The sequence below is a fragment of the Eulemur rufifrons genome, chromosome 2 (genome assembly GCF_041146395.1).
Source record: "Eulemur rufifrons isolate Redbay chromosome 2, OSU_ERuf_1, whole genome shotgun sequence".
NCBI lineage: Eukaryota > Metazoa > Chordata > Mammalia > Primates > Lemuridae > Eulemur > Eulemur rufifrons.
This window is the reverse complement of record NC_090984.1, coordinates 24,622,024-24,639,298: the sequence shown is the minus strand read 5'-3', so window position 1 is coordinate 24,639,298 and position 17,275 is coordinate 24,622,024. Positions and strand designations below refer to the sequence as shown.

General features: G+C 45.7%; 1 protein-coding gene across 1 annotated transcript in view; it reads left to right on the top strand.

Annotated features, from left to right (window-relative positions):
• THSD4 (thrombospondin type 1 domain containing 4) overlaps nucleotides 1–8,884 on the top strand; it is a 197,434-nt gene extending 188,550 nt beyond the window's left edge. The window contains exons 10-12 of the mRNA XM_069458125.1: nucleotides 1,027–1,206; nucleotides 3,195–3,339; nucleotides 8,625–8,884. Coding sequence (XP_069314226.1) covers nucleotides 1,027–1,206; nucleotides 3,195–3,339; nucleotides 8,625–8,767 — 468 coding nt within the window. The 3' untranslated portion in view covers nucleotides 8,768–8,884. The remainder of the gene's footprint in view (nucleotides 1–1,026; nucleotides 1,207–3,194; nucleotides 3,340–8,624) is intronic.
• The last annotated feature ends 8,391 nt before the right edge of the window (nucleotides 8,885–17,275 follow it).

Genomic DNA, 17,275 nt, shown 5'->3' with positions numbered 1-17,275 from the left:
CAGCTAAGAATATATATAGAAAAAATTATCCGGGCATGGTGGCACATGCCTGTAGTTCCAGCTACTCGGGAGGCTGAGGCAGGAGGATCACTTGAGCCCAGGAGTTGGAGGTTGCTGAGAGCTAGGCTGATGCCACGGCACTCTAGCCCAGGCAACAGAGTGAGACTCTGTCTCAAAAAAAAAAAAAAAAAGAATAGCTAATACTGAGTACTTTAATAGAGTAACTTCACTGAGGAATTAATTTTTCCCTCACTTTTCCAAAATTGAACGTGAACCCCCTAAGAACATGTGGAAGTTACTGCCCTGTTGTGGTTACCGCCAAGGCTTGAGTTCTTGGGCCACTCAGCGTCTGGCTCCCAGGGCTGGCTGCTCCTCCAAGGACTTGTTGGCTTAGGAGCCCGATTCACACATTATCAGGACCTCTGGCTCCGTACAGAATTTTATTTCTTTTAAGTAGCTTTAAAAACAGACCCTGAAAAAAATGGCCTGCCTTGTCCTTGTAAAGCGATACAAGCCCTTTGGAAAGCAATTTGGCAATAAAAGTCAAGAACCATATAAATGTTCATTTGCCTTAACCCAGTCACCCCACTCCTGGGGGTTCATTTGAAGGGAACAATTAGCAGAAGAAAAAAGGCTTTTTCAACAGAGATGTTCACGACAACAGGATGGTTAGGGATACTATGGTATGTCATAACTCAGTACAATATTATTTAACAACCACAGTGATCGTTAGGAAGATGTGAAATGTGCACATGATATACCAGCAAGTGAAAATAGCCTGGTTTCCACATGCTGTTTGCCTTTAAAAACCTACATTTTGAAGTGGTTGAGATCATAGGGTTCATATATTTTCAAGGCCAGCCCCCATCTCAAAAAAAAAAAAAAAAAAAAAAAGAGTCGTGCTCAGTAAATAAATGAATTGTATAGTGGAATTGGTGATGTCCTTCACGCACATCCCTTGATAGACAGTAGTCGTCATCCCCTTTCCATCGCGTGACACCCATCTTTCTCTACTGCTTTCTCCAGTGTTCCATCGAGTGTGGGAGCGGGACGCAACAGCGGGAGGTGATTTGTGTCAGGAAGAACGCAGACACCTTTGAAGTGCTAGACCCCTATGAATGCTCCTTCCTGGAGAAGCCCGCCAGCCAGCAATCCTGCCACCTCAAGCCCTGTGGAGCCAAGTGGTTTAACACAGAATGGAGCATGGTAAGTCCTGGCGCCCTTGCTGGAGCCTGCGCTAGCGCCCGGCTCCTCTGCCGTCCTCCCATAGATGCCCCTGGGCCAGGCAATGGGCTCAGCCTAGAGGGGATTCCCTGTGGCTGTCTACTCTAGACAGTCATCCTGGGGTGCTCCCTGACCCAGCCTGCTTGGTGGGGGAGGCCTGGGGCTTGAATGGCCTTGGTTTCTAAATTGTAGAGGCCATAAAACGATGGCTAAGTGTGCATAAGAATCATCTAGGGATCTTGTTTGAAAAGACCAACTCTGGGCCTATCCTGGCCAAGGAATTTGCATTTTTAACAAGCTCCTGAGGTGAGTTGGGTGCAGGTGTCCTTGGACCACATTTTGACAAATGCTGCTGTAGAGGACTGATGGCTGAAAGAGCCTAAAATCCTAAAAACCAACCCAGAGGCAAAGGGCACAAATCATCCAGAATGTGCCTTTAAAAGGCCACCCTCCACTCAAAGGAACCAGCGATTCAGAGAGGGCAGCTGGTTTCAGACCTGGGACAGCACGTGTCAAAATTAGGTTGGAACATCTTTGCATACCAGGCAGCAAGGAAGTTCTCAAAGACAATGGAGTTTATGTCCCAAGGACTCAGAGACAACTTTTAGCAGCTCCTGCTAACCATTGATGGGACAGTTTGAGTATCAGTAAGAATAATAAATATTATTTATTATTGAATATTTATTATTATATAATGGATGTTTAAATCCATCTGTTTATAATAATTTGTTTTAAAAACTAATAGGTTATCATTACAGGAAGTTAGGGAATCAGCTCATTATTCTGAACACTGGTGGGTAAAGGGAAAGAATCAGCGTGTACCGTGTCTTCCTGAAACCAACCATACCACTGGGTAGCCAAGGAGTAAAAGTGGCAGGGGGAGGACTCTTTATAAAAGATTTCTAGCTAATAAAAGAAGGAATGATAGAATTATAATACTACCATTTTCCAACCCCAAATGAACTAATGGATCTGAGCATTGCACATCAATGGCCACTAACATCCCCAAAAGAGAGACAGCCCCCTGTAAAAAAAACAAAATTAAACCTGCACCTGGGCCAGGTGCGGTGGCTCATGCCTGTAATCCTAGCACTGTGGGAGGCCAAGGCAGGAGGACTTCTTAAGCTTAGGAATTCAAGACCATCCTGACCAAGAGTGTGACCCCATCTCTACTGAAAATAGAAAAATTAGTCAGGTGTGGCAGGGTGTGCCTATAGTCTCAGCTACTAGGGAGGCTGAGGCAGGAGGATCTCTTGAGCCCAGGAGTTTGAGGCTGCAGGGAGCTATGATGACGCCACTGCACTCTGTCTCAAATAAATAACCTCCCCTGTTAAAGCCTTTTCTAGATCCAAGTTCCAGCATTCAGGAAATAGAACAGAGGAACGTGCTAAACTATACCATGGGGATACAGTCAGCAAAATCCAGACTCTGAGAAACTGCAGAACAAATGACTCAGCTCTAAGTGCAAGAGGGAAAAAGACAGTGGCAGGGAAACCTGTGGATTGAAAGAGTCATAGAAGACATCAGTCAACTGCAATGTGCAAACCCTGATGTAGATCCTGATTTTTAAAGAGAAAAACCCTGCATTTAAAAATCTATAGGATTCATGAGACAAGTGGAATTAGGAGCACTGAATCTATATTTGAAGATAATAAGAAACTATTATTAATTTCTAGGTGTAATAATGGTATTTTGTCTTTGAGAGCCACAAACTAAAATAATATGGACAAAGTGCTATGATGTCTAGATTTGCTTTAAAATAGTGGGAGGAATGGGAATGGCTGGGGTATAGATGGGACACACCTGGCCATGAGGGGCTGGCTGTTGAAGCTGGTTGATAGGTGCGTGGGAGGTTGTTTCATAATGTGTCTCCTTTGGAGATGTTTGAAATTCTCCAGTGTCTTCCCCTCCAGTGCACTGAGCTATCGGTCTGCCGAGAAAGCTGACTTTTTCCCTTTGTTCCCATGCAGTGCTCCAAGAGCTGCCAGGGTGGCTTCCGGGTTCGGGAAGTGCGGTGTCTGTCTGATGACATGACCCTAAGTAATCTCTGTGACCTTCAGTTGAAACCAGAAGAGAGAGAATCTTGTAACCCTCAGGACTGTGTCCCTGAAGTTGGTAAGTAGGGATTCTGATCTTGGAGAAAAGACTCATCTGTCTTAAGCTCTGTCCAGTTGTCTGGTGTGTAAGTGCCAAACCCTTCTAGGCCTCTCTGTGACCTTGTGCACTGTCATTGAGTTCAGAGGGTCAAAGTGCTTTTGGTATTATCAGTTTCATAGTTTAAGATGACCAACCATTCATAGCATGGGTGGCTATCTAAGCCACCCACCAAAAGTAGGTGTGAATTAATTAAGATGGTAATGCTCCTTAAGGTCAAAGTAGTAAAATTTCAACTTTTAATTGTAGGTGCAAACTGGTATAAGCTGGACCACGTGAGGAGAAGCTGGGACCTCAGCAGTGGGTTGGCAGAGAAGGGAGGAAGGGGAGAAGGCCCAGAAAGGGTAGAGACAGTGATGGGGAGTCTGACCACACATCTGAGAGGCGTAGTGCAGGCTCTGAGCCCCGGGGGACACAGTGACTCAAGGATGGGAGTGAAAGCAGGAAGATCAAGGCTGCACAATCAGGCCGGGCGTGGTGGCTCACGCCTGTAATCCTAGCACCCTGGGAGGCTGAGGCGGGTGGATCGCTCAAGGTCAGGAGTTCGAGACCAGCCTGAGCAAGAGCGAGACTCCGTCTCTACTAAAAATAGAAAAAAATTATATGGACAACTAAAAATATATATATAGAAAAATTAGCCGGGCATAGTGGCGCATGCCTGTAGTCCCAGCTACTCGGGAGGCTGAGGCAGGAGGATCACTTGAGCCCAGGAGTTTGAGGTTGCTGTGAGCTAAGCTGACGCCACGGCACTCACTCTAGCCTGGGCAACAAAGTGAGACTCTGTCTCAAAAAAAAAAAAAAAAAAAAAAAAAAAGGCTGCACAATGGTCAGGGTCCTGCAAGGAAAAACAGCACTGCAATTCAGAAGACCCCAACCTGCACCCTCAAAATAGGGGCCAGTTTCCCAGAGGAAGGTGTTGGTGAGAGTGAGGGAGGTTAGGCCCTCTCGTGGGCTGCAGTTCACAAACAAAGACCCTGTCCCAGCAGGGGAACTGAAGTACAGCCAGAAAATCAAAGACAGTGCATTGCACAAAGATAGGAAGTGTCAGGTGGGTGAAGATGCCTCTCCAGAGGCATATTGGATGCCCCCAGACCCCATCCCAAGTCTACTGAGAATATGGCACCAGGTGTGGTCAGGGCTGGTTGCAGACTAGGAGCATGCTAAGTCTCTTTATTAGAGTTCTTCATGGTCTTCTAAGAACGCACTTACTTTCCTTGTCCTCACAATAACATCAAAGGAAATATTAATATATCAATAAGTTGTCATGCAATAGATTCCTCCTCCTTCCAAATTGAAGCTTTTAATATATTGACCCAACATCCTTCTTATCCCAGGGCAGATCTGCCAGGCACAGAACAGATGCTTTCTAACCAAGGGCAATGACTGACAAGTCAATATTATGGAGATGACCATTCCCAGCAGCAACCAAAAAATGTAAATTCTATAGGGAGAAAATTAACAAGGAGTATATAAGACCTAGGTAGAAAAATGAATAAATAAAAATTAAAAAGAAGAAATTCTTGCTATAGAACATAAGAGGAAATGTGAATAGAGACACTACCATGTTCCTGGATGGGAACACTCAATGTTGTAAAGATCATAAAAGACGTTTCTTGAGGGCAGCTATAAGTACTATATATTCTAACATATTATAAGGCCATAGAAACTAAAACTATACAGTACTGACACAGGCAGAGACAGATACACCAGTGTTACAATACAGAATTCTGAACAGACTGCTTTAGACAAGGGAAGTGAAGTCCGACAAAAGTTGACTGTTCAGCAAGTAGAGAAAGAAGACATTTCCAATGTATAGAGACCACTGAAGATCCATTTTTTAAAAAACCACCTAAATCTTTCATTATACCATATACAAATGGATAAAAGACCCTAACAGAGAAAATACTCTTAAAAAATGCTTGAAAAAATATATATCTTGGAGTCAGTGAAAGCCTTTGTAAGCTAGACCCAAAACCCAGAGGCTTTGTTGTTTTCTGTGAGAATATAATAAATTTAAAACTTTTCTCCTGTTAAGGACCTCATAACCCAAGTTGGAAGAAAGGAAGGAAGGAGAGAAGGGAGAGGGAGAGGAAGAGGATAGGATAGCAAAATATTTGAAACACACCTTATGCAAATGTGTTACAATCAATGTAAAGAGAAAATTCCCAGCCAGGAAGCCCAGGAATTAATAGCGACATATTAATTACCGTGGCCAGTTCGTGCATACAGAAGTGTTTATCCATTAACCAAAACTGTCACCTCCATTAACTTATTTGCATTGGCTACACCACACGGTTGAAACTTAATTTAAATCTGGATCACAAATTGTTACTTAAAGTTTTAAAAGATGACATTATAATGCAACATTGAAAAGAAAAGTTAGATACATGAAGTTGCCTGTTTATTTCGGGCCAGGCAATATAATTAAAGACAGTCAAAACTGCCAGATCCTTGGAATTGATTGTGTAATCTTCACACCTAGGAATTATGGTTTAGCACTCTGAAGGGCTGTCACTCAGCTGCCACACGTCTTTTGTCAAAGGTTGCCCATGAATATGATGTGGTTCGAATTTTTTTACCACTCTGATTTTTGTCTTCTACATTTGTCTATGGTGTCTTTTCAAGGAGGAAAAAGCTATTTGGCTTTTAGTTATATAAAATCCAGCTAAGGAAAAAAGGGAGACGATGAGATTAACAAAATAGGAAATATAGGCAAAACCTCGGTATTCTTTGATATGTCTCAAAATTATACCGTCAAAGCCAAAGTTACCAAAAATGCCCGGGCCACGAGCCAGAGTTCTGACACACAGGATATATCCTGGAGGGTTGCTGACAGCAAGAATCTGTGTAGACTTTGACAGTTAAAGGAGGCTTAGGTGCACATTTTGATTATAATGTGGAAGAAGAAAATAGTATGTGAGTACATGGGTCAATGTGTGCTATTGCAGTTTTTTGAAATCTTCATAAATTATAATACTCTTTCATTTTATCCTAGAGAGCCATTACTAAATCATCTTACAATTGATAGTGTCCTAGAATCAAATAAATGTCATTAAAGCAGACAAAGAGTTAAATCCCTAATATAGAGAGAGCTCACTCAAATTAATTTTAAAAAAAAAAAGACAAGTGATCCAATTTTGTAAAGAATGAAGGATATGAACAAATCTACCATAAGAGGCTGAAGAAATGCTCCAGGGCACATCTGCAGTCCCAGCTACCCAGGAGGCTGAGGTGGGAGGATTGCTTGAGCCCAGGAGTTCAAGGCCAGCCCCCATCTCAAAAAAAAAAAAAAAAAAAAAAGAGTAGTGCTCAGTAAATAAATGAATTGTATAGTTTCTTGTAACTCATAAAATTGGAAGCAACTACATTTCTATTAATAGAAGGAAATGGTTAACTGAATTATGTTATAACACATGGGACAAAATACGCTGACACCCTGAAAAAGAATGTGATAGATGTTATGATACAAAAATGTATCTAAAGATACAAAAGCAAGCAGCTGAGAAGTATATTGTCAATTCTTTCCCAAATTCATCCATAAATTCAAGCAATGTTAGTCAAAATTTGGATTTTTCATAGAAAAATCTGACAGATTATGTCTAAAGTTTATATAAAAGAGCAAGAGTAAAGAACCAAGAATAGCCAAGGCAATTTTGATGATGCTAGGGAAGTTATGCTACCTCATATCAAGACATACTGGCGTGAGAATAGATAAGTCAGCCAACAGAACAGAACAGAGAGCCCAGAAATAAGTCCAGGTATATAAAGAATGCTTGAAATTTGATGAAGGTAGCATTCTGGATCTGTGGGGAAGAGATGAACAATGCAATTGGTCATGAGACAATTGTTTATACATATGTGAAAAAAACAATAAAATTGAATTCCTTTCTCTCATCACACACACACACACACACACACACACACAAACTCACACACACAACACACCCCAATCCCTGCTGTAGTAAAGAAATGAATGTGAAATGAAAAATTTTAAACTTTTAGAAATGAATATGGGAAATTTTAGTTTTTATTTTGGAATAGGAAAGGGTGTTTTAAATGAAACAAAAATTTCAAACCACGAAGGAAAATAGTATAATGTCAATTACATTAAAACTAAAATTCTCTGTTTATCAAACAACACCATAAACAAGGTGATAAGAAAAATCACAGGCTGGAGAAGATATTTGCAACACATATAACCAACAAAAGATCAGATCCATTATATAGCAAGAATTTCCATGAATCATTTTTTAACTAAATTAGAAACAGGCAAAAGATAGAAAAAGCAATTCACAGAAAGGGAAACTTGGATGGCAGATATACCTATGATGATATGCTCAACCTCACATGGGTTGACGCTTGCTCAATCAATAAAAAATAAACATAAGATGAAAAGGGAATTCTTCTCTGCCACCAACAGGCATGTAGTTACACCTACTTTGGAGAGCAAATCGATTATACCTAGTAAAGTTATATGTACCTCATGACCCAGCAAGGCCCAGACAGAGGACGTATAACAAAACTACTTAAAAGAGCATTGTTAGCCGGGCATGGTGGTGCACATCTGTAGCCCCAACTACTCAGGAGGCTGAGGCAGGAGGATGGCTTGAGCCCAGGAGTTTGAAGCCAACTTGGGCAACATAGCAAGACCCCTTCTGTTAAAAAATAAAACCCACTGGAAACAACTTAAATGCCTATCAATGAAAAATGAATAAATTACGGAATATATTTACAAGGGAACAGTATTCAATAATGAAAATGACTTGTCTGGAGCATTCATTACACATGAATGAATTGCACAAATTCACTGTTGAGCAAGTTGCCAAGAAATATATAAAATATACATTTTTTTTTAATTTAAACATCACAGATTGGTTAGGGATTTCATCATCTACAGCTCAAGTCTAAAGAAATGTTGGGGGATAAGAAACACCAAATTTGGACCTCATTACCCCTGGAGGGGTGAGGAGGAAGGAGGAAGTGATTAGGGAGTAAACTCTGGGACTTGTATCTACCCTGGTGATGTTTTGTTCTTAAATTGAAGAGCAAGGACCCAGTTCATTGAATTATCCTCTACACCTAATTCCACTATAATGGTTAAGAGAACGAGAAAAACCTGTAAGCTCTCAGCACATGCTCACACCTCACATAGGTAATTAAAAGCCACTCCCGCTGCCCTTTCTCTTCCCGTTGGTCCAGGCTGCCACCTGTGCTCAGGGACTCTCTCTCCTTCTCTTCTGCTGCAGATGAGAACTGCAAGGACAAGTACTACAACTGCAACGTGGTGGTCCAAGCGCGGCTCTGTGTCTACAACTACTACAAGACCGCCTGCTGCGCCTCCTGCACCCGTGTGGCCAACAGGCATGGGGGCTTCCTGGGGAGCAGATAACACCCCCGCACCCCCGTCAGAAGGGCAGCATCACCGTGTGCCTGGCTGGCTGCCGCTCCACCAGGGCTCCCCGGCCCCGGATGCTGCCAGCCAACCTAGTCACCATCCCTGCCTTTGGTGAAGTGCACGTACCACGTGGTACCAAGGAGCTTTGTGCACAGGATGTTTGAAAGCCACAGTTGGTCCTTTAAGCATCGCCATGTACTCACGATCCCTCCTTGAGACCTGGCACCTGCCAATGGTGCTCTCTGAAAACCTGCCGTGCAAAGTGTACGTAGCTCTCAGCCCAACTCCCGTCCCGGCACTTTCCAAGTCAGCAGATGATGGGCCCCTGACCTAGCGCTGCCTCTAGTCTCCGGTGCTACTGGGTTTTCCAAAATCAGCACACCTTAGAGAGTCTGTGAAGGCAGCGCCCCGGTCCCAGCGCCCCACTAAGCCTTGCTGAGACACGTGCGTCCCTCTGTTACCTCAGCCTGGCTGTGCCTATGGCCATTCGCCAAGACGTTAGACTGTTGTCCTGCCTTATGACACAGATATCTCACGTTAACTTAGTGCTTTCTCGTTTAGCAGGTGTATTCACAGCATTAGCGCATTAGCGGCTCACAATGTCCCAGAATGGGCGGCGGAGGGTGAATCTTATCCCCATTTTACTGACCAGGAAACTGAGGCTCAACTTAGGTAACTGACCTGCCAGGAATACTCACCCATTCAAGGGCAAAGCCGAGTCCATAACTCAATCATCCGGCACACAACCTTCTCCCCACGGCAGCTCTGCCAGTAACCAGCCGGGGCCTGTCCAGAGCCTCAAGTGTGGACAATGCAGCTTCGTCTGTGACCGGGAGGCTGCGCAGTCTCCCAGAATGCAAACAGAGCCCGCACCTTTGAGCTCTTTTCTCCGACCGAAAGTCAGGTCTTCATCCCCAGCGCTTAGTTGGTCTCAGACTATTTCTATCGTCTCTTCCCCACAAAGCGATAGATGCTAGTTGCAGGACTCTGCAGGTTTTATTAAACTCCATCCTTAATAGAACCACCCATGAGAGAAGAAACCCACTGGGGAAGCCAGGCGATTGCCTGATGCTGATTCCATTCCAAGTGCTGTTCCTCCGTGAAACCACAGCCGGGGTCCCTCTGGCCACAGAGCCTGTCCTGCGGCAGAGCAGACGCCTGCCTCACAGGGCTCTGCGCTTGGGCTCTGGCCCTCCCTCGGCCCGCTCTCCCGCTCTTCACCAGGCCCAGGGGGAAGTCCGGCCAGTCTGTCCCAGCAAAGACCCTCTGTCGTATTAGAAAGAACCTCCCTTTGGTCTTTCTGTTTTCAATCATGGATTTCTCTCTCTGGCCTCCTCCACACAACCCTCACCCGTGCCCCAGCCCAGGCCTGAGCACTGGGAGCTGCATTAGTGCCGCTGGCTGGGAGAAGGGGCTGTGGACCCCTCCCCACCTTGCCCAGTTCACTGCACCCAACCCTACAGTTGCAGGGGCCGCAGGCCTGCAGGGGGGATGCAGTGCGAATCGATTGCCAGGGGGACCATCTAAAAACCCAGCTGAAAGGAAGGTATATTAATCTCATCCATTAAGAAAAATATCAGGCTAAACAAATTGTAAACTTATGGAAAATTTCTCTTATTTATGGTCCTGGGCATAGTTCCCTTTTAAAGCAAGTGTGGTTTCTTAGCAACTAAATTTCTCCTGTTAGCTCTTTGACTTGGAAATCTACCCATTTGATGATCATTTGCAGCTTTCGGAAGCCACATCACCAGCCCAGTCGGACACACTCCGTTAGGTTTCCGCTAACATTGGGCTTTCAGAAATTGTGTGGCCTTTCTGTGGGCGCCCTCCCAGCCTCTGTCCCTGGAGAGCCCCAGGCCCCTCTCGCCCGAATCTCCCGGGACTCTCGCAGGTAAGAGCCCTGCAGAGGTTCGGACTCCCGGGCTGGCCAAGCAGGAGGGGACCAGAGAGCCAGGCACACTGACCAGTGGTGTTCAGGGCCTGCTTCTCTCCCTTGCTGCTTGTCACTTCTTGTCACAAGGGGAGTGCCGCTGCTGTGGATCTTGCTGAGCCGGCCAAACATTGGAGGGAACACTTGGAGAGGGTTTCTTTTCACTCTGGAATGCAGGACGAGATCCATGGGTGGAAGAGAAAGGCTGATTTTAGCCCAGGGTAGGGGAACATGTTCTAGCCGCCCAGCAGGCCTGGGCTGCCACACATGGGGGAACTCAGCATCCTTAATGAGATTTCTCTGTTGAGTGGGAGGTGACCATCCCGGTCCTTCCACCGCAGGATTCCTCATGACTGGGCCGGGTCAATGATGGCTTTGAATCTTTAACGTCTAAAGTGTCCTGTGGCTCCTGGATGTTACCTAACGGTTCTTTCAAAGGACACGATCCTCCCCGCCTGCCAGTTGTGCAATTGGGTAGCAGCAATGGATCAACCCCGTGTCTTCGGGGGAAAATTACCTGAACTAGAGGCCTCTTTTTTTATTCCAGCAAACAGATGAGCATTCTTGATCTCTTGAAAGGCTATTGATTACTAGAACAGGGGTTTTTATCAACTTATTTGTCTTAGTGATCCAATTTTTTACTAATTTCCTAGTGTGTTATTTCAGCAGAATGCCTTTCTCCCTAGCACAGCACAATCAGGACCTTTAGTGTTTCCAGCGATAACTTTCCTGGCGAGGAAGGCTGAGAAAAGCCCACCTTCTGGTCCCCTGTCCCTCCAGGTACCTCTCTGTCTCCCTCCAGCTCCCGTTCTCCCACCTGCCATCTCCTTCCTGGGCCTCCAACGTGCCCACTGGTGGAACTGAAATTGACATTTGAATACCGCTTTTGCCCCCTTGTACTGGCTCGCCTCACTCCCTGCACTGAATTTTAAAAACAGGTAAATTAAAGCTGCTATGTGTTTTTCTCACAAAAATCAACAAAGCTCCTAACAAAAATAGTTTGCTTTTTTACTTACTGGAGAAGGAAATCGTGCCTCTTGCAGTCTCCACAAGGGCCATTTAATAGTTTGTCCTGCCCCCACTCACAGTGACTTGCAGTTCTCTCCATAGAAAAGGGACAGCCTAAGAAATCAGAACTGAAAAACCAAAAACAAAAGAAACCTGGTAAACGGCCCCTACAGGGAGCCAGTTCAGTGTGGGGAAGGCTTGCTCCGTGCCCTCTCCCTGCACGGGGACCCCCAGATGACCAGGGCAGGCTGACCCGCCCTTGGGGAGCTGCAGGGGGACAGACGCTCTCAGAACCGCCCCATCTGTCCCTCTGCCTAACCCCTCTGGCCCGGGTTCTTTGGGGTTTGTTTTTCCTTCAGTTCCTTGAGTATCTGTCATCTACTTATTCTCAAGGTGTTCAGCTATCCACACTCTTCCTTTAAAAACAGTGGCCTTGCAAAGGGATTCTAAAAAATGAAAAACACCAGCTTAACGAATTTTCATCAAGTTTGCGGCAGAGGGAGAAATCTAGATATTACTAGCACCTTTCTAAACCACCGTCTTTTTTTTCTCGTTAATGTAGCCATTTTAGAGTTGGAATATCAATTTTCTAATGAGGAAGAAGACATAAATGTGAGGCGTCAAAAGAAACATGACTTCCCTTAAAATAGGCTGAATAATCTATGTCAGCCTAGCAAGTGACCAACATTTGATCCTTGTCATATAAAACATATTTAACGTGGTTTGGATGGGAAATAGATGCCTCACCAGTAAAACTCGTGGATGCCATGAAGTCAGGGAGCTTATGGCCTGGGTGACAGGCTCTGGATCGAGAAAGGTCAGGGAGACTAGGATAAAATCTGGACCTTACAAATTCACCAGGAAGCAACATAAAGTCCTACCTTTGAACTAAGAAGAAAAACTGTACAAGTACAAGGTGAGGGAGATGTAAGAATTACAGGTGGCTAAGCTCAGTGTGAGTCCAAAAATAGGATGGAACTGCCAACAAAAAAACAAACAAAACCCACAAACATTTAGGCCACAAAAGGAGAAAACACTGGTGAGGGTCGCACCACATTTTGTTTGTGGTTGTCGGAACCACCCTTTAAGCATGTTGTTCATGTGTAACACTCCGATGAGAGTGCCCAGCCCTGGTGGAGGGTGCGGACTGCTAGAAACAGCAGGAAGACCTTCCTGAGAATGTCAGCCTGGAGAAGAGCCTCGGGGCACGATGGCAGCTGTGCCAGGACCAGGAGGGGGAAGCTACAAGGAGGCAGATTTCAGCTCCTGCAGAAGAACCAACTTTCTACAAGCTGGAGCCTTCTGAAGGTAGAAGGACTCTGTGCCAGGCGGTGACTGACCCATCACTGCAGGTGGCAGCAGAGACCAAATGGCCATTTGTCAAGGGTGCTGGCAGGAGATTCCAGCATCTGTTTAGGGTCCTTTCCAACTCGGGGCTTTCCTGATTCTGCAAGTAGAAGAGCCGAACGTGATTCATCTGGTCTGGGCCGGCAAGTGCACAGCACACGCTTCCCATTTCTGACTTTTGCCACCGTGTCAGCCATGGTGAACCCATTGCTGTACCCTCTCCTGAGCCGAATGTGGCCTCACCTCTCCGAGACCCACTAGTGACTTGGTCAGAGCTGCCCTGCCTGGTCCTGCTTTGAGTAATCAAATGGGGACAGTGCGTTGCCCACTCGGAGTCTCACACCACGAAGGAGACAGAGCTTCGACAGCCTGGGACCCCTTAAGTACCCTCTCTCTCTCTCTCTCTCTCTCTCTCTCAGCTCATCTTGCTGCCCCGAACCTTCCCTGGAACAAAATGATTCTCTCCACCCTGAACCATCCCCTATTCCTGGTCCCATTCAGTGGGTGACAATGGGAGATGTCCATAGTGCTGAGGAAAAGCGACCGCAAGAGGGTGGAAACTTCCGGCCACCTTTGTCAGCAGCTCCAGAGGCTGAGCCCTCGGCCTGGGTGGGAGGGACGCCCCCCAGCACCAACTACTCCCACCTGCCTTGGCCCCCTCCCCCATTCAGCCGACAGAAGGATATACTTTGTTATAACTTATTATGTTGTTCTTTGTAAATACAAGATGTTTATAGGAAATATGTATTCTGAACTCTATCTGCAGAATGAGTCACAACACCAAAATAGTTCTATTATTTAGAATGTGTTAATTTTAAAGGGATCTAATAGGTATTTATTTACATATGCGATCCACATTTGTATAAAATTATTTGATCATACTAATCCAGCTTCCCGAAACGTCACCGCACAGTAACGTCACATTAACTAAGTCCATAGCTACGGTTGTGTAGTAGATACTGCTTAGCCCAGCTCCTTGGTGTTTAAGATGGAATAGAAATTGCTCTGCTTTTCGACTCATTCGGGGGCTTTCACCCCCGGCATCGTGCCTGAACCGGATTGCCACTTTTCCATCTTAAATATTACATTTCCTCATGTAATCTGCCTTCTCCTCGTCCCCAAACATTTGGAGATGGGAATTTGAGGGTCTTTTTTATCCCCTGTCCGTTCGAATGGCCAGCACCGGCTGCTCAGGAGGCGTGGCTAGAGCTGGGGACACAGCAGCGTGGCTGGTGGGGTCAGGGAGGGGCTTCCAGGGATGTGGTGGCTTTCACCGCTCTGACTCCTCCACGGTCCCCACTGGGGGCTGCTGGGGCTGGGCCCACGTTGGCCTGTGAACTGCACAGCCAGGAGCAAGGACCCCACTAAATGCTCCGTCAACTCCACATCACCCTCATAGTGTTAAATTATTCTGTAAGCAGGTGAAGGGTAGAAGGTGAATCATATGAGTGAATACAGTCTGTTTTCTCTTCAGCAAAAATGACAACTATTTTTGTGTGTGACTAATTTATTTTTATTATTGTAAAAAATACAATAAAGCGGTTGAACTGTCTGCTTTGTTAACGTGTTTGTGCTTTCTCTGGCCTGATTCTCATTCTAGTCACATAGCTTCAAATAGCCCCCCGCCCCCAAAGAGAAAGTCAGCTGCTTGTCACACGTTGGTTTTGGGTGCTCTGTGTGTGTGGCTGGACCAATTAAAAAACAGGACATGCCTTAGATAAAAAGAACTCTAACCCACTAGTTTACACAGGTCCCCAGCCTTGTCTGTGTGTTAGAGTCCCCCCAGAAGCTTAAAGTGAAATACTCAGGCATGCGCACACCCAGGGTTGCAGTCTCATTTCTTTAACACACTGACTGCCGTGTGAGTGGTATTTAACTCAGGCTAGTTTTGAGCCCAGGGCCGCGTGAAGCAAAACCCTGCAGTCGGTTAGTGAAAATCTTACTTGTGGATGTTCTAATTGTTACAATTGATATTGACTATTCTATAAACGTGGATTGTGATGGGTATAACTCACGCACAGAAAACAATACAAAATAACCAATTAGAAAGGATCGTTTTAATAAAACACTGTGGCCCCAGGGCAAAAAAAAAAAATTTTTTTTTTCTAGTGTGGCAGTCCATGTGTTAAATCTTCCCCTGGTAATTATAGTGTGCAGGAAAGGCTGGGACCCACTCTGCTGTTTCAGTGTGGCTTCACCTCCCAACTTAAATGAAACTTCTTCCACCTCCCCTCAAGGTGACTTCACCTTGGTCTTGACTTCAGCAAAGTGTTTGACAAACTCTTTCAGGCTGTCCTGGTGCATAATGAAGGGAATATGACTTAGATCAAAATGCCAATTGAAAGTCACCCTGACTAGAGAGAAGTCTGTAGTGGAGTGCCTATATGCTTCGTTCTTTTTTTTTCTTTTAGAGACAGAGTCTTGTTCTGTCACCCAGGCTGGAGTGCAGTGGCACGATCATAGTTCACTGCAGTCTCGAACTCCTGGGCTCAAGTGATCCTCCCACCTCAGCCTCCCAAGTAGCTGGGACTACAGGTGTGCACTACCATGCACAGCTAATCTTATTTTATTTTTTAGAGACAGGGTCTTGCTATGTTACCCAGGCTGGTCTCAAACTCTTGGCCTCAAGCGATCCACCCACCTCACCCTCCCAAAGTGCTGTGATTACAGGTGTGAGCCACCACACCCAGGCACAAGCTCCGTTCTTGCCTCTGTCTTGTACAGCCTTTCATCAAGAACTCTCAGAAACTAATTATTATGCCTAAAATGCTACCTCCCACTCCTCCCATCCACCTTTTCTGCCTGGAAACCTCCATTTATTCTATATTTTTATCGTGGCAACATTCACTTAACATAAAATTCACCATTTTAACCATTTTCAAGTGTACAAGTTGTGGCATTTAGTACATTGTGCAACCATCACCCCAAGCTATTCCTCAACACTTCAGGACGGGAGTCCACTCTGGGGCGGACACTGTGCTGTGCACTGTTACGCAATCTTATTTAATCTTCACTGCAAATCTATGAAGTTAGGATGCTATGCCCTTCTGTAGGTGAGAATATTGAGACTGACAGCTTTCGTGCCCCAGCAATACTTGGCGGTGCTAGAATTGTACAGTCAGCTTCCCCTGGGGGCTGAGGGTTGTATCTTGCCCATCTCCACCCCGCTGGGGCCCGGCATGTTATACGGTCCCAGCCTGTATTAGTTCCAGTCTCTTTCTCCATCAATTCCAACCAACGGGCACCGAATGCACGAAGACTGGATGACAAAGTCCAATGCTGCTTAGTTTACCCGAGCTCCGTGTGCCCGACGCGATCTCAGGCTGCATGCAAAAGCGTGTCACCGCCACCAGAGGGAGGCAACGAGCCCACTCTGCCAGCGTCAGACCCCGGCGTCCGGTCTGGGAACCACCCATCATGCATGCCGGTTTAATGATCACCAAGAAAGAGCCCGGAGGAGGGCGACTGGGGTGGTGACCAAGATGGGGACGGATCTGGAAGGGGGACTGTCTTCAACCTCCAGACATTTCAAGGACTGTCAGGAACAGATGACAGGAACCTGGAAACCCGAGCAGATCAGGGGAAGGACGTGACAGGGTGAGTCAGACGGTTCAAAACGACACGTTCCCAGTAATCAGAAAGGCCTCACCGTGGGAAAAGACACAGTGAGACCCTCGAAAAATAGCGATCAGGAGCATTTGGGGAGAGGGAAAATTTGAATAGGGACTGTGTTTAAGAGGACGCAATTGAAGCCATGGAACACTTCTTAGACGTGATGATGGTGGAGTGTGTGGTGGAGCAGGAGGAGGTGCTGCAGTATTTAGCAAGGATGGTCACGGCGTCTGATGCTTACTTTCCCCTGGGTCAGTAAAGGCGCGCGCGCGCGCGCGTGTGTGTGTGTGTGTGTGTGTGTGTGTGTATACGTGTGTCGGGGAGCAGGATGGAGAGAGAGAGACAGAGAACGCACAAATAAGGTAAAATGCATGTGGGTGACTACCAGTGAGAGGTATGTGGTGTTCATTATACTATTTTTTTTTTTTTACTTCTCTGAGGTTTGAAATGTTCTAAAATAAGTTATGAGAGATGGGAATAAAGTACAAAAAGGGAATAGGAGAACTAACATTTCTTGCCACATTTTTCAAATTTGCCTGGTAAGAATCAGCTGGGGAGCTCATTCACCCTGCAGAGGCTGCTCCTCTCCCTGGAAATCCTCGTGA